The 18,312-nt window shown below is 44.7% G+C and overlaps 1 protein-coding gene across 2 annotated transcripts in view; it reads right to left on the bottom strand.

Annotated features, from left to right (window-relative positions):
* Window positions 1-18,312, bottom strand: part of LOC106676141 (NACHT, LRR and PYD domains-containing protein 3-like) — a 64,951-nt gene that overhangs the window by 13,473 nt on the left and 33,166 nt on the right. For both annotated transcript variants that reach the window (XM_076880861.1, XM_076880862.1), the window contains exons 5-9: window positions 17,423-17,501; window positions 16,480-16,684; window positions 14,426-16,226; window positions 12,921-13,094; window positions 12,507-12,680 (exon numbers count right to left, since the gene is read on the bottom strand). In XM_076880861.1, coding sequence (XP_076736976.1) covers window positions 12,507-12,680; window positions 12,921-13,094; window positions 14,426-16,226; window positions 16,480-16,684; window positions 17,423-17,501 — 2,433 coding nt within the window. The remainder of the gene's footprint in view (window positions 1-12,506; window positions 12,681-12,920; window positions 13,095-14,425; window positions 16,227-16,479; window positions 16,685-17,422; window positions 17,502-18,312) is intronic.

The raw sequence follows: 18,312 nt of genomic DNA, 5'->3' as shown, positions 1-18,312 counted from the left end.
TGGCCTTGTTCCTTCTGCTTAATGTACAGCCTAAGGGTGCTGCATTTGGTGTGAAACCCTCCATGCATGGTCAGGAGCTTTCTTGTCTTGATGTCAGTGGCTTTTATCTCCTCCTTTGGCCATCTTATTATCCCAGCAGGGTATCTGATAACGAGCAGGAAGTAGGTGTTGATAGTCTGGATCTTGTTCTTACCGTTCAGCTGACTATTCAGGACTTGCCAGGACCCTCTGCAGCTACTTGTTGGTTACCGTTTTTCTAGCAGCCTCTTCATGGTTCCCATTTGCCTTGTAACTGTTGTCTATGTCTGCAATGTCGCTTAGTGGTAGTTTGATCCCTTTAGTTCCCACTACTTTCCCCCTCTTTGTTACCACTGACTACACTGATGTCTGACAGGAGCTTCCACGTGGTATTACGGCAGGTTATTGATTGGTAGTTGGATGGGACCAGTCCCTTCTTTGGTCCTTGAGGATCGGGACTGTCTGGCCTTTGGTTAGCCATTCTGGATGTCTCCCATCGACTAGCAGCTATGTAAGTGAAATTGGCACCCCCACCTTCTTCAAATCCAACAAAAGTGGTATCAAACGTTTGTGCTACGTTTGTGCTGGTTTATGCTGCAAAAAATTTCGTTTGTGCTACTATCATTTTAAAGATTTTAATAAAATTTTCTAGAGGTCATCAGAGGTCAACCAGCCCCCCCCCCACATTAATTAAGTCAAACAAAATGGGTGTCAATCAACTGTGCTACGTTTGTGCTGGTTTGTGCTGCTAAAATTGTTGTTGCTTGTTTTAAAGATATTAATGAAAATCCATCCATCTTCATCCGCTTTGTCCGGGGCCGGGTCGCGGGGGCAGCAGCCTAAGCAAAGAGGCCCAGACCTCCCTCTCCCCAGCCACCTCCTCCAGCTTATCCGGGGGAATACCAAGGCGTTCCCAGGCCAGCCGAGAGATATAATCTCTCCAGCGTGTCCTGGATCTGCCCCGGGTCCTCCTCCCGGTGGGACATGCCTGGAACACCTCACCCAGGAGGCGCCCAGGGGGCATCCTTGTCAGATGCCCGAACCACCTCAGCTGGCTCCTTTCGATGTGGAGCAGCAGCTGCTCTACTCTGAGCCCCTCCTGGATGGCCGAACTTCTCACCCTATCTCTAAGGGAGAGGCCAGCCACCCTTCGGAGGAAGCTCATTTCTGCCGCTTGTATCCGCGATCTCGTTCTTTCGGTCACTACCCACAGCTCGTGGCCATAGGTGAGGGTAGGGACGTAGATCGACCGGTAAATTGAGAGCTTCACTTTTACACTCAGCTCCCTCTTCACCACGACGGACCGGTGCAGCGTCCGCATTACTGCAGCTGCAGCCCCAATCCGTCTGTCGATCTCCGGCTCCCTTCTCCCATCACTCGCGAACAAGACCCCGAGATACTTGAACTCCTCCACTTGTGGCAGGAACTCATCCCCGACCCGGAGTGGGCACTCCACCCTTTTCCGGCTGAGAACCATGGCCTCAGATTTGGAGGTGCTGATCCTCATTCCCGCTGCTTCACACTCGGCTGCGAACCGTTCCAGTGCGAGCTGGAGGCCTTCACCCGATGAAGCCAACAGAACCACATCATCTGCAAAAATCAGAGATGAGATTCTGAGGCCACCAAAGCGAAAGCCCTCCGCCACATTTACATTAATGAAAATGTAAAGGTCAAAAGGTCAACCAGCCCCCCTACATTACCCAAATCAAACAAGATTGATGTCAAACGTTTGTGCTACGTTTGTGCTGGTTTGTGCTGCTAAAATTGTTGTTTGTGCTGCTTGTTTTAAAGATATTAATGAAAATGTAAAGGTCAAAAGGTCAACCAGCCCCCCTACATTACCCAAATCAAACAAGATTGATGTCAAACGTTTGTGCTACGTTTGTGCTGGTTTGTGCTGCAAAAAGTTTCGTTTGTGCTGCTGTCATTTTAAAGATATTAATAAAAATTTTTAAAGGTCATCAGAGGTCAACCAGCCCCCCCCCCCACATTAATGGAATCAAACAAAATTGATGTCAATCAGTTGTGCTATGTTTGTGCTGGTTTGTGCTGCAAAACATTTTGTGTGTGCCGCGATCATTTTAAAAATATTAATAAAATAACGTCTGGATGCGTGCTTAATCATCCAGGTACTGTAAGTAAATCCCAAAAGGTTGATTCTTTTCATCTGGACATTTTCGGTTAGAGAAACGTTTCGTCACTCATCCAAGTGACTTCTTCAGTCTCAGCTGACTGCAGGTTTCCCCAACCTTATAAACAGTACATTTGCATAGTGAAGGAAACTAGCGCCACTGAATGAACAATGTGTTGGGGGGTTAGTTCCATGATTGTTAGTATGCAAATTCTTATGACCATTGATCAATGACAACTAATCAAAGCCTACTGATCAATGGCCATGAGTACCATTCACAGAAAGTGGGGATTGGCTACAATCACAGCATTGTAAGATGGCGAAAGATGTACCCTTGGGCCCCCCTTCTCGATTCAGAGATGGTCAGCATCCTGACAGCCCAATGGACGAAGCTGTCTCTCAGTCTGCGTGTTCTGGCCCGGAGGCTCTTCAGTATCCTTCCTGATGGCAGCAAACTGAAGATGCTGTTGAAGGGATGAGTGGAGTCACCTGTAATGGAGAGGACCTTCCAGATGAGGCAGGTGCAGTAGATCTCCTGGGGAGGGAGGCAAGAGAGGTCCCCACAATGCTCTCGGTTGCTCTCACTACCCGTTGTCATTTTTTCCTGCCGAACCCAGTGCAGGAGTCATACCACACAGTGATGCAGCTGGTGACGATACTCTCAACTGTGCCTCTGTAAAAGGTGCTCATAATGGGGGTTGAATCTCTTGTGCTTCTCAGTTTGCAGAGGAAGTAGAGTTGCTGTTGGTCTTCTCCACATTCAGGGACAGGTTGTTGTTGCTGTACCACTCTGCCAGATGGTTAACTTCACCCCTGTAGTAGATCTCATCGTGGGTCAGCAGAGTGAAGAGAAGGGGGCTCAACACACATCCCTGGGGAGCCCCCGTATTTAGTGTTCTTGGGCTGGAGGTGTTGCTGCCAACCCGTACTGTATGCTGTCTTCCTGTCAAGAAACCTAGCAGCCCGTTATACAGCAAGGTGCTGATCCCCAGCAGATCCAGTTTGTGAATGAGTTGCTGTGGAATGATGATGCTGAAGGCTGAACTGAAGTCTATGAACAGCACTCTGACATATGAGTCTCTAGTGTTCAGATGTGTGAGGGCTGAGTGAGGGGCAGTTGAAATTCCATCATCAGTTGAGCGTTTTGACCGATATGGGAACTCAAATGGATCCAGGTTGGGGGAAAGTGGTAATTTGATTTGATGCATGACTAACCGTTCAAAGCACTTAACTTAATAATGATGGAGGTGAGTTTGACAGAACGGTAGTCCTTAAAGCAGGAGGTAGATGACTTCGTGGGTTCAGTAATGATGGTGGAGGCTTTGAGGCATGTGGGAACGACGGCCTGACCCTAGTGATGTGTTAAAGATGTCTGTGAAGACATTTGTGAGTTCCACAGCATAGTCCGTCAGTGCTCGTCCAAGGATGTTATCAGGATCTGGAGCTTTGAGTGTATTGATTTTGGCAAGGGATCTCCACACACTGTCTGGGGATTGTGTCACCACGGTCTGTAGAGTGGGCTTGTAGTCTGTGATGGTTTGTATTCCTTGCCACTGCCTCCAAGTATTTCTGCTGTCGCTGAAGCTTTGCTGTAGTTGATGTCACGTGACAGGTTTGCCATTGCTGTTCTTAGGCTCACCTAATTCCCGGCTCTGAAGGCTTGCATTTTTCAACCTTAGGAGCATTTAAACCTGACCTGTGAGCCATGGTTTCTGATTGGCCCGGACAGTGATAGTCCTGGTCTCTGTGATATCATCAATGCATTTTGGGATGTAGGCAGTAACAGTTTCTGTATATTCCTGAAAGTCTGTGGTGTTGTCGTGTGTGGCGGCCTGTGGTGGAAAAGCAGTCTTGCAGTGCCTCTGAGGACCCTTCTGGCCACACCTGTACCTGCTTACGAACTGGTTTGGTGACTTTGACCAGGGGCCTGTGGGAACCCATGGCACACCTAGGTTTCTGCCTGTACTGACCCTTATGCAAAATAGGTGGAATTAAGACACAATTCCAAAAGCAAACACAACTGATCAGTGCTGAGACTGGTCCTGTTGCTGAGGTTGGGGTGATCCTGTAATCTCTTATGAACTACCTCCAACACTTCTATAACTGGGATTCAAGTGAAGACAGATGTAACATCTCTCTCTCACTGTACATGTACTGTTTATAAAATTAGGGAAACATAACCCGCACAAACAAAATAATTTGCAGGACAAATGTTTGACATCAATTTTGTTCGATTTGAAGAAGGTAGGGGGGGGCCAACTTCACTCACATGTGTTTATAAGGTTGGGGAAACCTGCAGTCAGCTGAGACTGAAGAAGTCACTTGGATGAGTGACGAAACGTTTCTCTAACTGAAAATGTCCAGATGAACAGAATCAACCTTTTGGGATTTACTTACCTGGATGATTAAGCACGCATCAAGACGTTATTTTATTAAAAATTTTAAAATGTTAGCAGCACAAACAAAAATTTTTGCAGCACAGACATCAATTTTGTTTGATTCCATTAATGTAGTTGGCTGGTTGACCTCTGATGACCTCTAGAAATTTTTATTAATATCCAAACGTAGCACAAACGTTTGATACCACTTTTGTTGGATTTGAAGAAGGTGGGGGGCCAACTTCACTCACATCTAGCAGCTGGTTCATTTGTGCTGCGAGATCCTCATGGAGTGCAGTCACCTTCTTCAGCCAGGTGTGAACCATGTCAGGTCTGATGCTGTCCAATTCTTGATACTGGAGACCTGTTCTTGGATGTCTGCCACTGTGATGGTTACTGGACCCTTTTCAGGGAGGTCGTTGTAGCCTTCCCTTAGGTCCACTAGCCACTGAGCATTGCCGTTATGGGTTGCATCCTTCTCCGATATTGTCTTCCAATATTGCTCTGTCTCCAGTGTGTGGTTTTCATATTGTTCCCTTGCCACTGAGAGTACACCTTGGCTGGTTCTCTGGAGAACAGCTGGTTTATCCTTCTGCCTTCTCTCTCCCAAGTGTACCTCTTCAATCGGCTGGCCAAGGCTGTGAGTAGTTGCTTGGCAGTTTTTCAGGCAGGCCTCAGGTATGGACAGCTTGCTATACATCTTGGATACCGTCTTTGTCGCACCTTTTTGCAGCTCCAACAGTTGGCTAACCTCTATCCATGCTACCTTGATACTAGTCTCCAGACTCCTTCCCCATAGGGGGTATTGCTTCTTATGGCTGTTCAACTTGTAGCCAAGCATCTCACTGATCACTCCTGCTGTAGTGTAGATCAGCTTGTTAGTCTCAGTAATCGTGGCTGTAGGTATCGTCCATAGCGCTGCATTTACATCATCTAGCAGATCTGCTGAGGGTACATTTATTCTTGCTAACCAGCTACGGGGACCCAGGTTTCCCAGTTCCTCTTGCACTCAACGATCCTTCTTCCATTGCACTTGAGGCTTGGTACCCAATCTCTGGCTGCAAGAGCAATCTCTTCTTTCGAATGTTGTAACACTGAGCTACTAGTGATATGTCGGTCGCGAACGAAATGGCTCTTAGTAGTAGTAGTAGTATTATTTATTGTCATTGTCAAGAACAATGAAATTGCGTTTGGGGCTTCCATACAACCCAAAAAAAGAAGAAAATAATAAATAAATACCCCTTAAAACCCAAGTGTACATATTTAACCCAGTGTGACTCCAATGCAATAAGACAATCCTTAGCAATAATGTTCGTAGAAATTCAGACAAAGACCTGAGAAACATGACAAAATACAACAATGCAACCCATTCAATATTATTGTACTGTGAGATATGATATCAGATATGATAGTTATCTATTTAAGAAAGAGGGGGGGGGGGGGGGGCAGGAGGGGGAAGAGAATAAAGATATGATGCACCAATGCAGACCAGTTCATTGCTATTAAGAAGTTGGATATGGTTATTGTCCGTGAGAGGGGGGCAGAGAGTTCAGGAGCCTCACAGCCTGTGGATACAGGCTGTTGGCCAGTCTGGATGTTCTGGCCTGTATAGACCTGTACCTTCTCCCTGAGGGCAGCAGATGGAAAAGGTGGCGCGCAGGGTGATGTTGGTCCCGCAGGATACTGTGCACCCTCCTCAGACAGCGAGTGGGGAAGATATTACTGATCCCTGGCAGACTTGTTCCAATAATTCTGCCAGCTTCTTTCACCACCCGCTGGAGTGCTTGCTGATCGGCCTTGGTGCAGCTGGGGAACCACACTAGAAATCCATACGTCAGAACGCTGCTGATGGCACAGTTGTAGAAGTTCAACATCAGAGATCTGGGAATGTGTGCGCTCCGCAGTCTCCTCAGGTAGTAGAGGCGCTGTTGGGCCTTCCGTGCAACTGAGGTGATATGGTTGCCCCAGGACAGGTCCTCGGTCACAGTTACCCCCAAGAATTTAAAACTGCTCACCCTCTCCACCGCCTCACTGCCAATGAAGAGAGGCAGATGGTTGTTATGACCCTTCTTCCGGAAATCTACAATGATCTCCTTGGTCTTTTTGGTGTTTAAGACCAAGTTATTGTCGTGGCACCATGACTCTAGTTGTTGCACCTCTGTCCTATAGTTTGTCTCATCGTTGTTGGATATAAGTCCGAGCACTGTAGTGTCATCTGCAAACTTAACAATGAGATTGGACGCGCAGGAGGAAATACAGTCATGGGTGAAGAGAGTGTATAGCAGAGGGCTCAGAACACACCCCTGAGGGGCACCGGTGTTGACCACAAGGGTGGAAGAGGTGTTCTTACCCACTCTGACACTCTGTCTACGGTTAGTGAGGAAGTCCACAATCCAGTTGCACAGAGAGGAGTTAAGTCCCAGTTGGTGGAGTTTGGGACGGAGTTTGTATGGCCGGATGGTATTAAAAGCCGAGCTGTAGTCTACAAAGAGGAGCCGTGCATAGGTGTTCCTGTGTTCCAAGTGCTTCAGTAATGTGTGCAGCACTGTGGCGATCGCATCCTCGGTTGACCGGTTCTCCCTGTATGCAAACTGGTGCGAGTCCAGGGATGGTGGAAAGGCAGCTCTGATGTGTTTAATAACCAGTCTCTCCAGGCATTTGGCGGGAATGGGGGTGAGTGCCACAGGTCTGAAATCGTTCAGGCATGTGACATTTGACTGTTTTGGGATGGGAACGATGGTTGCTGCTTTGAAACAGGATGGTACCAGTGAACAGGACAACGAGGTGTTATATATAGAGGTGAAGACGTCCGCCAGGTCCGCAGCACAGTCTTTTAGCACCCGGCCCAGCACTCCATCTGGCCCGGCTGCCTTCCTGGTGTTAATGCTCCGGAACACACGCCTCAGCTCATGAGTGCTCAGGACTGGAGCAGGATCGGTTGAGTGGAGAGGGGGCAGGACAGGGTCGGTGTTCTCCCTATCAAAACGGGCATAAAAGAGATTTAGATCCTCAGCCAGAGTAGAACTGTTGGCTGAGGGTGATGGTGTTCTCCTTTTGTAGTCCGTGATAGCCCTGATGCCCTCCCAGACCTGCCTTGGGTTTGTGTTGTTCTCAAACCTGGCCTCGATACGCCTCCTGTGCTGCTGCTTGGCAGTCTTGATGCCTCTTCTCAAGTTGGCCCTGGCAGCACTGTATGCCTCCTGGTCCCCGGATTTGAAAGCGTTGTTCCTCGTTCGAATAAGTTGTTGAACTCCGTGTGTCATCCAGGGTGGATTATTAGGGAACACACGGAATCGTTTCCAAGTTGTTACATTGTCCACACAGAAACAGATGTAGTCCAAGACAGTGGAGGTGTAACTGTCCAATGCGACACGATTGTCAGTGTCCTGCACCTTGAATACATCCCAGTCTGTGCAGTGGAAACAGTCCTGAAGTATCGGAATAGCATCCTGCGGCCATGTTCTCACGGTTTTGGTTGTAATCCCAGTGCTCTTGATCTTTTGTGTGTATATTGGGTGTAGCAGAAGGGAGAGATGGTCTGACAGACCCAGGTGGGGATAAGCCTGGGCTCTGTACGCATTCGCCATGTTGGTGTACACCTGGTCCAACGTTCTATCTCCTCTGGTAGCACACTTCACATTTCGGTGGAAATTGTGAAGTACAGATTTCAGGTCCGCGTGGTTAAAATCCCCAGCCGCAATAAAGACACTGTCCGGGTGTGCTACCAGGCTGTTATTGATGCTGCTGCTCAATTGTGCTAACGCTAGCTTAGCATTAGCATCTGGTGGAATGTAAACAGCGCAGATGTAAACGGCAGAAAATTCCCGAGGGAGATAGAATGGACGGCACTTTAACACCAACAGTTCTATCTCTGTACTGCACAGTCTTTCCGTTACCGTGACGTTCGTGCACCAAAAGTTGTTAATATAGATGCACAGCCCCCCGCCAGTCTTCTTACCTGAGTCCGCAGACCTGTCGGCTCGATAGGCGGTGCGGCCTGCTAGATCAATAGCCGCATCGGGAATGGTGCTGTCCAGCCAGGTTTCAGTGAAAATCATGCACGAACAGTTATTAAAAGTCCGTCGAGTGGCGATCTGCAGTCGTATTTCATCCAGTTTGTAACGGATTGAACGGGCGTTGGAGAGGAATATGATCGGGAGTGGTGGTTTAAACGGACTAGTCTTTAGCCGTGCCCACAGGCCTCCCCGCCTGCCTCTCTTCTGCCTCTGCTCGCAACGTCTCCTCCTGCGGCTTGCTGTTGCGGGTAGCTCCGGGGGTTGCTTAACGATCTCCGGGGGGATGAGATACTCGGATGTTAGTTGAAGATCTCCACGGCTTAGTTGTAGTAGATCATCTCTGTTGTATTGAAGTAACCCCAGACTGTGTGAAATAATACACAGTACCACCAAAAGTGCAAAAGTGTAGGAGCTCCGGGCCGCTGCGTCTGTGCGCGCCGCCATCTTGTTACAAGAGCCGGATCTTTGACGTGAACGACGCGAGCCGGCTCCTTATCGCAAGCCGTGGTTTTTTTCTCTCTCTCACCCTCTCTGTCGCCCTTTTTTTCCTCTTTACTCGGGACACGAGCCTTGTGCTTTATGCTGGGAAGAGGCGGGAGGTGCGGTAGTTACACTCGCAGTAGCACAGGAACAGAGCGGAAGGGAAAGAGAGAAAGAGAGCCAGGGACAACGACGTCACATTAGTGGCTCTCCCTCTGTGGAAGAGGTTTTTTTCTCCTTTTCTTGTGTTGCAGGTCTGCCTCATGAGCCACAGCTGAGGTGTGTTCCAGCTCGTCAGCCACGGCATATAGTCTGCCATCCTAAACTGCCACACCCCTGCCACTTCCCCCATTTTTGCCAGAGCTGTGAGCTATCGTGTTTTGGGCAGCGGGCCTTAGTGTGTATGTGTGTGAGAACTTAAACTCTGTGACACTTTGGTTCTTTCTTTTATTGTAAGAAAAGGTGTGCCCTTATTGTGTTAATTAGTTCATCATTGTGGAAGCAGGTAGGGGTTCTCTGCCATTTTTGTTTCAACTGTTTTCTCCTTTTTTTGGTTAGACAGGGAGCTCAGCCATTGTATTTTGTTTTGGTTAGTGAGTACTTGGTTTGATTTCTAGCTAAAGGGGGTGTTTTGTTTGTTGTTTTGGCCTTGGAGACCCTGAAGAAAAGAGCTTCCCTGTGTTTATTTTTACTGTAGTAGTTTTGGGCAATAAATCACATTTGATAACATCTATTCTCCAGTAGTTCATGTGTTCTCTTTCACTTTGTGTTACCCCTCACTCCAGTCAACACTTCGTTTTTAAGTGGGGCGTAACATCATCCACAACTACAGGGAGTGCAGAATTATTAGGCAAATGAGTATTTTGTCCACATCATCCTCTTCATGGATGTTGTCTTACTCCAAGCTGTATAGGCTCGAAAGCCTACTACCAATTAAGCATATTAGGTGATGTGTATCTCTGTAATGAGAAGGGGTGTGGTCTAATGACATCAACACCCTATATCAGGTGTGCATAATTATTAGGCAACATCCGTTCTTTTGGCAAAATGAGTCAAAAGAAGGACTTGACAGGCTCAGAAAAGTCAAAAATAGTGAGATATCTTGCAGAGGGATGCAGCAGTCTCAAAATTGCAAAGCTTCTGAAGCGTGATCATCGAACAATCAAGCGTTTCATTCAAAATAGTCAACAGGGTCGCAAGAAGCGTGTGGAAAAACCAAGGCGCAAAATAACTGCCCATGAACTGAGAAAAGTCAAGCGTGCAGCTGCCAAGATGCCACCAGTTTGGCCATATTTCAGAGCTGCAACATCACTGGAGTGCCCAAAAGCACAAGGTGTGCAATACTCAGAGACATGGCCAAGGTAAGAAAGGCTGAAAGACGACCACCACTGAACAAGACACACAAGCTGAAACGTCAAGACTGGGCCAAGAAATATCTCAAGACTGGTTTTCCTAAGGTTTTATGGACTGATGAAATGAGAGTGAGTCTTGATGGGCCAGATGGATGGGCCCGTGGCTGGATTGGTAAAGGGCAGAGAGCTCCAGTCCCACTCAGATGCCAGCAAGGTGGAGGTGGAGTACTGGTTTGGGCTGGTATCATCAAAGATGAGCTTGTGGGGCCTTTTCGGGTTGAGGATGGAGTCAAGCTCAACTCCCAGTCCTACTGCCAGTTTCTGGAAGACACCTTCTTCAAGCAGTGGTACAGGAAGAAGTCTGCATCCTTCAAGAAAAACATGATTTCCATGCAGGACAATGCTCCATCACACGCGTCCAAGTACTCCACAGCGTGGCTGGCAAGAGAGGGTATAAAAGAAGAAAAACTAATGACATGGCCTCCTTGTTCACCTGATCTGAACCCCATTGAGAACCTGTGGTCCATCATCAAATGTGAGATTTACAAGGAGGGAAAACAGTACACCTCTCTGAACAGTGTCTGGGAGGCTGTGGTTGCTGCTGCACGCAATGTTGATGGTGAACAGATCAAAACACTGACAGAATCCATGGATGGCAGGCTTTTGAGTGTCCTTGCAAAGAAAGGTGGCTATATTGGTCGCTGATTTGTTTTTGTTTTGTTTTTGAAAGTCAGAAATGTATATTTGTGAATGTGGAGATGTTATATTGGTTTCACTGGTAAAAATAAATAATTGAAATGGGTATATATTTGTTTTTTGTTAAGTTGCCTAATAATTCTGCACAGTAATAGTCACCTGCACACACAGATATCCCCCTAAAATAGCTAAAACTGAAAACAAACTAAAACCACTTTTTTTTACATTAGTAATTCCTTTTGTGCATAATTTTATATTATTGTTAATAATAAATCAATTAAAGCAACAAAACCACCTGAAGAGCCAGTTTTAGTGAGCCGAGCCGAAATAGCCAGTTCTCTAAAAAGAGCCGGAAATCCCATCACTATGAGCTACGCATTTCACCGTCAACTTGGATGATAAGTATAGAAGATTCCATAGGTCCCTCATCCTTTTCATGTAACCCCTTCCGCCAGGGTTACTTGCATAGTAGCATTCCAACAAGGCCCCATTTTCATTTCTTAGGTTAAGTCTGATGCATGAAACAATACATTTTTAGACATACAGTAGGTTGTGATGGCCGCCGTTTTCTTTTTGAGTATTTATTACACGGCGTGCTGCGGGGAAAAGCCTGTTCTAACGTTTGAGTCTAAGGTTTATTTTTTAGCACCTGGCGGCTCTTTTTTGCTTCTCAGCCATAAATACTCTGCATACTTTTTCACATCATTCAGTTTATTTTGAAAAGTCTCAACAGGATCTTGAGCTTTATTGTGAAAGGTTTGTGGAAAATAAACAAGCAGACTTGCAATGTTTTTACCATTGTTGTTGCTAACGACAACGCATAAAAACAGGCACTTGTCCGTCCGTTGTGTGGTTATATTAAATATAAGAGAAAGAGAGAACTTTAAGAAATTAATATAGCCACTACAGTGACCATCAAAACAATATTGCCGTAAACGTTTATTTTGTGACACCACAAAACAAACGATAACGTAAAATGAAACTATAGATGTTTATATACCATCATCCGGTATATATCGTTATATCGAACAGCTCTACCCACCGATGCCTTCTTGTTTCAATAGCCCACTTCTCATCAGGGTGCCCTGGTTCCTCAAAACCTGATGTGGACCTTGTTGAGCGAAATAGAAGAGCCACCTTGGGAGAACAAGATTAAGCTGTTCCTCTAAAGGACAAAACTCACTCTTTCAAGGATGCCATTGTTCACATTTTCCATTATGAAAATAGGGATGCAAAACAGACCTAAATCTTTGAAAAGAACAGTGCATAAATCATGTTTCTATTGTCACACTAAGTGTCACAGTTTTTAAATTTTAGAGTTTAATAATCCACCGAAGAAGCAACTAAAATGGCACCTGCAATTTCTATATACAGTAGGTTAGCAGTTTATGTAAATAACATTTTAATTATCAACAGTATCAATCAGAATCCTGACCTTAGAATTTCCAGTGTGCAATATGAACTCATCACTCCAATGCACAGAAACTTCACTCCTGAGTCCCGTAGGTCATTGTTACTAAGATCCAGCTCTCTCAGACTAAAGTACTGGGAGCAGAGAACTGAGGACAGAACATCACAGCTTCTATCCGTGAGGTTGCACACACTCAATCTGAAGGACACACACAAAGAAAACACTAGCTTTACAGTGTATTGATAGTGGTAGTTTGTAGATTTGACGGTTCTAATCTTATTTTAGAACTGGCTGGAACTCTTATTGTCTTATTATAAATAGACCAGAGGTGTGGTAGTTTTTAGATACAATTAGCACTAATAAAACAACAATAAATGGATGAAGCTGACTTTTATTACTTGTTTTTTGAAAAACAAACAAAAGCTCTTTTGATCTGACCTCAGATTTTCCACTGTATAATGTTGAGTCTTTAGTCCACTGCAAAGAAGCTTCACTCCCGAATCCTGCAGATTATTATTACTTAGGTCCAGCTCTCTCAGACAACAGGATTGGGAGCTAAGAACCGATGAGAGAGCTCCACAGCTCCTCTCTGAGAGTTTACAGTGATTCAATCTAGAAAAAGAATGGCATGTGTTAAAATTAAATCACTTTAGATGAAGAAATCAAACATCAGTGTGGAGCACAAGTCTTTATTAACTTACAAATACATTTTAATCTGGAAAAACATTTAAAGATTTGGAATTGCACCAGTAACAACCTAATCATAACTCTATAATTAAATGTAAACCAGTAAGGACCTGGTTCATTTAGTAACTCTAGTTCAGCACCTGCAGGGCTACAGGCCCTGTTCATATTTCTAATTGTAAAATATACAATTACTGTTGCTAAATGGCAATCAAACCAATACTTTTTATTACATACTTGACCTTGTTTTAGCGTCTGAATTAATCCTTTATACTTGCTCGTTTAGCTTTTTCCTCTTAAGCCCTTCCTAAAATCCTACTTTCTTTTGATTAGCCAATTTAAGGATGCCTGCTAAAGGCACCACTCTGTCCTTTTGAACTACACCATGTCCACTACATGTGCATAGGTTGTGCAAACGGTAAAACCTTTATAGACAATTTCTGGTTTACAATTACCAATAAAATCTTCTCGCATCCATTTGTACATTTCAGAGCCTGATTCTGGAATATGATAGTGGACGTCGACAAATACAAAATCATTGCTTTCTTACTGAGGACTTCTTACTGCATTTAGTCTTTCAAATATGAAATTTATAAAAAAGTGTCCCTGTTTAAAGGGTGTGACAGCTAAATTATTTTGGAGAGAGAACACCAGGTCAGATCTGAGAGAATTAACAATACTCCTTCCAGAACACTGATTATGAATTTTGTTACCCACAGGGACAAACTGAAATCAAATCAATCTACACTGTATAAGTGGACAAAAACTGATTTCTAGGAATCAGTGAATAAGATTAATACGTGCTGACAGCAGGAAACCAAATGCAACATAATGACTAAGATTCAGTTCACCAGCAACTGAAGTACCTGGGTATATAAGTGACTGTGACATTTGAAAAGTGAAGTCATATCTTCAACTAAGCAGGGCACTGATCCTGAGAATTATCCTTTTTCTCAGGGTTGCGGAGTGGTTGGAGCCTGACCTAGTTACAGAAGGGAGAGAGGCAGGCTAAAGCTCTTGGAACTCTTACCCAGGGCTAACATGGAGATACCACCAACCATTTGCACTGACATTCAAACCTATGGGCAATTTAGAATTAACAGTTCACCTAACCCCACCTCTTTGGCCTGTGGGAGGAAGCCGGAGAACCGGGAGAAAACCCACAAAAACAACCAAAAATTAAAAAATGCATTGTAATCTGCATTTTGTAGTTTAAAAAATCATTTTAGAAATTAAGGTATGAATATATATGTACTTACAGAGCTTTGTTGGAGGCTTTGACCACTGGCAGCAGCCTCAGAAGAGCCTCCTCTGAAGCAGAGTATTTCTTCAGGTCAAACACATCCAGATCTTTTTCTGATGACAGTAACATGAAAACCAGAGCTGTCCACTGAGCAGGAGACAGTTTATCTGTGGAGAGACTTCCTGATCTCAGGGACTGTTGGATCTCCTCCACTAGAGAACGATCAGTCAGTTCATTCAGACAGTGGAACAGACTGATGCTTTCCTCTGCAGACAGCTTCTCACTGAGCTTCTCCTTGATGTACTCGACTGTTTCCTGATTGGTCTGTGAGCTACTTCCTGTCTGTGTCAGCAGGCCTCGTAGAAGAGTCTGACTGGTCTGCAGTGAAAGACCCAGGAGGAAGCGGAGGAACAAGTCCAGGTGTCCATTTGGACTCTGTAAAGCCTTGTTCACAGCACTCTGGTAGAAGTGTTTCTCTACAGATTCTCCTTTTTCAGACTTCTGGAAGGTTGTTTTTTGTTGTTCTTCCAGCAGATTGAGTCCAGAGTTGATGAAGGTCAGATGGACATGAAGAGCAGCCAGAAACTCCTGAACACTCAGATGGATGAAGCAGAACACCTTGTCCTGGTACAGTCCTCTCTCCTCTTTAAAGATCTGTGTGAACACTCCTGAGTACACCGAGGCTGCTCTGATATCGATGCCACACTCTGTCAGGTCTGATTCATAGAAGATCAGGTTTCCTTTCTGCAGCTGATCAAAAGCCAGTTTTCCCAGAGACTCAATCATCTTCCTGCTCTCTGGACTCCAGTGTGGATCTGTCTCAGCTCCTCCATCATATTTGATCTTCTTCACTTTGGCCTGAACCACCAGGAAGTGGATGTACATCTCAGTCAGGGTCTTGGGCAGTGGTCCCCCCTCTCTGGTTTTCAGCACATCCTCCAGAACTGTAGCAGTGATCCAGCAGAAGACTGGGATGTGGCACATGATGTGGAGGCTTCGTGATGTCTTGATGTGGGAGATGATCCTGCTGGCCTGCTCCTTATCTCTGAATCTCTTCCTGAAGTACTCCTCCTTCTGTGGGTCAGTGAACCCTCTGACCTCTGTCACCATGTCAACACAGTAAGGAGGGATCTGATTGGCTGCTGCAGGTCGTGTGGTTATCCAGAGGCGAGCAGAGGGAAGCAGTTTCCCCCTGATGAGGTTTATCAGCAGCACATCCACTGAGGTGGACTTTCTAGGGTCAGTTATGATTGTAGTTTTTTGGAAGTTCAGAGGAGGTCGACACTCATCCAGACCATCAAAGATGAACACAACCTGGAAGTCTTCAAAGCTGCAGATTCCTGCTTCTTTGGTTTCAGTAAAGAAGTGATGAACAAGTCCCACCAAGCTGAACTTTTCCTCTTTCAGCACATTCAGCTCTCTGAAAGTGAATGGAAATATGAACTGGATGTGCTGGTTGGCTTTGTCTTCAGCCCAGTCCAGGGTGTATTTCTGTGTTAAGACTGTTTTGCCAATGCCAGCCACTCCCTTTGTCAGCACTGTTCTAATTGGTTCATCTCTTCCAGGTGAGGCTTTAAAGATGTCTTCTTTTGTGATTGTTGTTTCTGGTCTGTCTGGTTTACTGGATGCTGTTTCAATCTGTCTGACCTCATGTTCATCATTGACCTCTGCAGTCCCTCCCTCTGTGATGTAGAGCTCTGTGTAGATCTGATTCAGGAGGGTTGGGTTCCCTGCTTTAGCGATCCCCTCGAAGACATACTGGAAGTTTTTCTTCAAGACAGACTTAAGATTATGTTGACAAACTGCACCATAGAGTTCTAAATGAAAAAAAGAAAATATTTTTAAAAAGTCAATATTACTTTTTAGTTTAGTTTTATGTTCTTGCCAACAAACTGAAGCGAAAAGTTCTGAATTATAATTTTTTTTTTTAAAAATGGTCATGTTTTACAAAGTGCTCATGATAGATTTGACCAAATAAAGAAATAATTACATTAAATTAAGTCTCTCTCTTGAGATATTAGCAAATTCTTATTCACCCAACTGCTTAAATCTTGATAGAAATCCTCTTACTGTTCTGCAGGCGATAAGCCAGCTCCTCCTGTTTCATTCTCCTAAGGAAGTCCAGTGTGATCTTCACAAAGGCCTCTCTGCTGCTCCTCCCCTGCTTATCATCCTCTCTCTGACTCTCTAAGCATTCTGGGTAATCTAGACCAAGAACCTTCTGGATCTTCTTCAGCTCATTCTTCACAAAAGTGATGATGTTGTCCTCCAGCAGCTGGAACAGAATGTGTTATGAATGATCCATTCCATGATCACACTAATACGTTTTAATTTTAAAAAACATCTTTTTCTCTCCGTTTTGGCCTTCTGTCTACACTGAGATGGTGTTTCTGGTCAAGGAAAACTGAGCTTTTTAAAAACACTCTCCAAAGTGGATACATTTGAAAACGCACTTTTTGTGTCGCAGTGTGTGCAAAAACAGAGGCTTTTAAAAACGATGACACATTTTACTCATATGATTCATTCATGTGACCAATTCAACGAGAAGGCATTGCTGTCTATATTTGCGCTCACTTTGCATCTTTGTACTTTTGTGCTACTCACAGCAACAACTTCAACTCATGATCAGTTCATTTAAAAAACTTGTTGATTTTCTTCGACATTTTGCCACAATGTTTCAAAGAGCCAGAAAGTAAATAAACAGCAGACAGAAATGACGCAGGTCGAATGACCTTATTTTTTAACGCATGCGCAGTACAGAACACAAGTGTTTTCAGTCATTTCAGTATGGATAAAAAACTTTTTGTAAAAAATTGAAAATGATAGTGTGGACGTGGAGCATTTTTAATTTATCCAGATTGCTGTAGACGTTACCCCAGTTAGACACTGAAATCATGCAGCCAAACATCAGATCCATGTTGGACACACTGGCAATCCACTGGTCTACAAAGAGCAGCATGGAGATGATTGTGAACACAATAGATGTAAAAGTAGTTGCTGTACATGTACAGACCATAAATATGGAGTCCAGGTCTGTTTGATGCTGCTGGGCAGACTGACCACTGGGAACCTCTGAGCTCTGCTGGTCCACTCTGTGGAGGAATTGTGGGAAGTAGTTCACATTGAGACATTTTTACTCGCCACACACACACACACACACACACCTCGACGTGAATGACAGCATTTGTTGGTTGTTGGAATTTTAGGTGATTTTACCACCTAAAAGATGTAGGCATAGTCACTTTTGCCTGAGTTTTCCTTTCAGATAATAAAATGATGAATAGGAAATCAAATATACAAATTATACTCAAGTGTTCTACCATTCTTAATCATGTTCATATTGCAGCTGGTTGTATATGATCCTAAATGATAACGCAGTGTCTTATCTACAGTCAGTACAAAACTATGTTACACTGAATAATGTGGAGCTGCAGTTGTAGCAGGAGTAGGCCTCAAAACAACTACACCAAACAACAAAAACTAGAATTCCAGCCTTACTCACAAAGCGAAACACAATGAGTACAACTGTATCCTTCAAGTGCTACACAACCTGCAGGCTGCTGAAGCAGAGCTGCACATTCACAGACTCACACCAACAACAGTAAGTATGAGCTACATTGGCTGTTGACTAGCCTCACTAAGAGTTACAAGAGATGACACTAAATCCACAAATTCTTTTATCTAAAGGTCACATACACAAAGCAGCTTTACAGAGGTCATCGTGACTACCACGTGCTGCCTTTGACAGCTGTTTGACACGTCAGCCATCTTACTCTAGAACTTCTCAGGTTGCTGTACACCTTAAAAGTTTGGCTAACTTTGACTTGTTTATCTGCAGTGGACTTCATCATCAGACCAAAGGCCAAACCAGTGTCAGTACACAAAATAACAGAGTGATGCTGG

This window comes from Maylandia zebra, unplaced genomic scaffold (genome assembly GCF_041146795.1).
Source record: "Maylandia zebra isolate NMK-2024a unplaced genomic scaffold, Mzebra_GT3a scaffold01, whole genome shotgun sequence".
NCBI lineage: Eukaryota > Metazoa > Chordata > Actinopteri > Cichliformes > Cichlidae > Maylandia > Maylandia zebra.
Note: the sequence above shows the minus strand (reverse complement) of the source record. Positions and strands in the feature narration are given on the sequence as shown.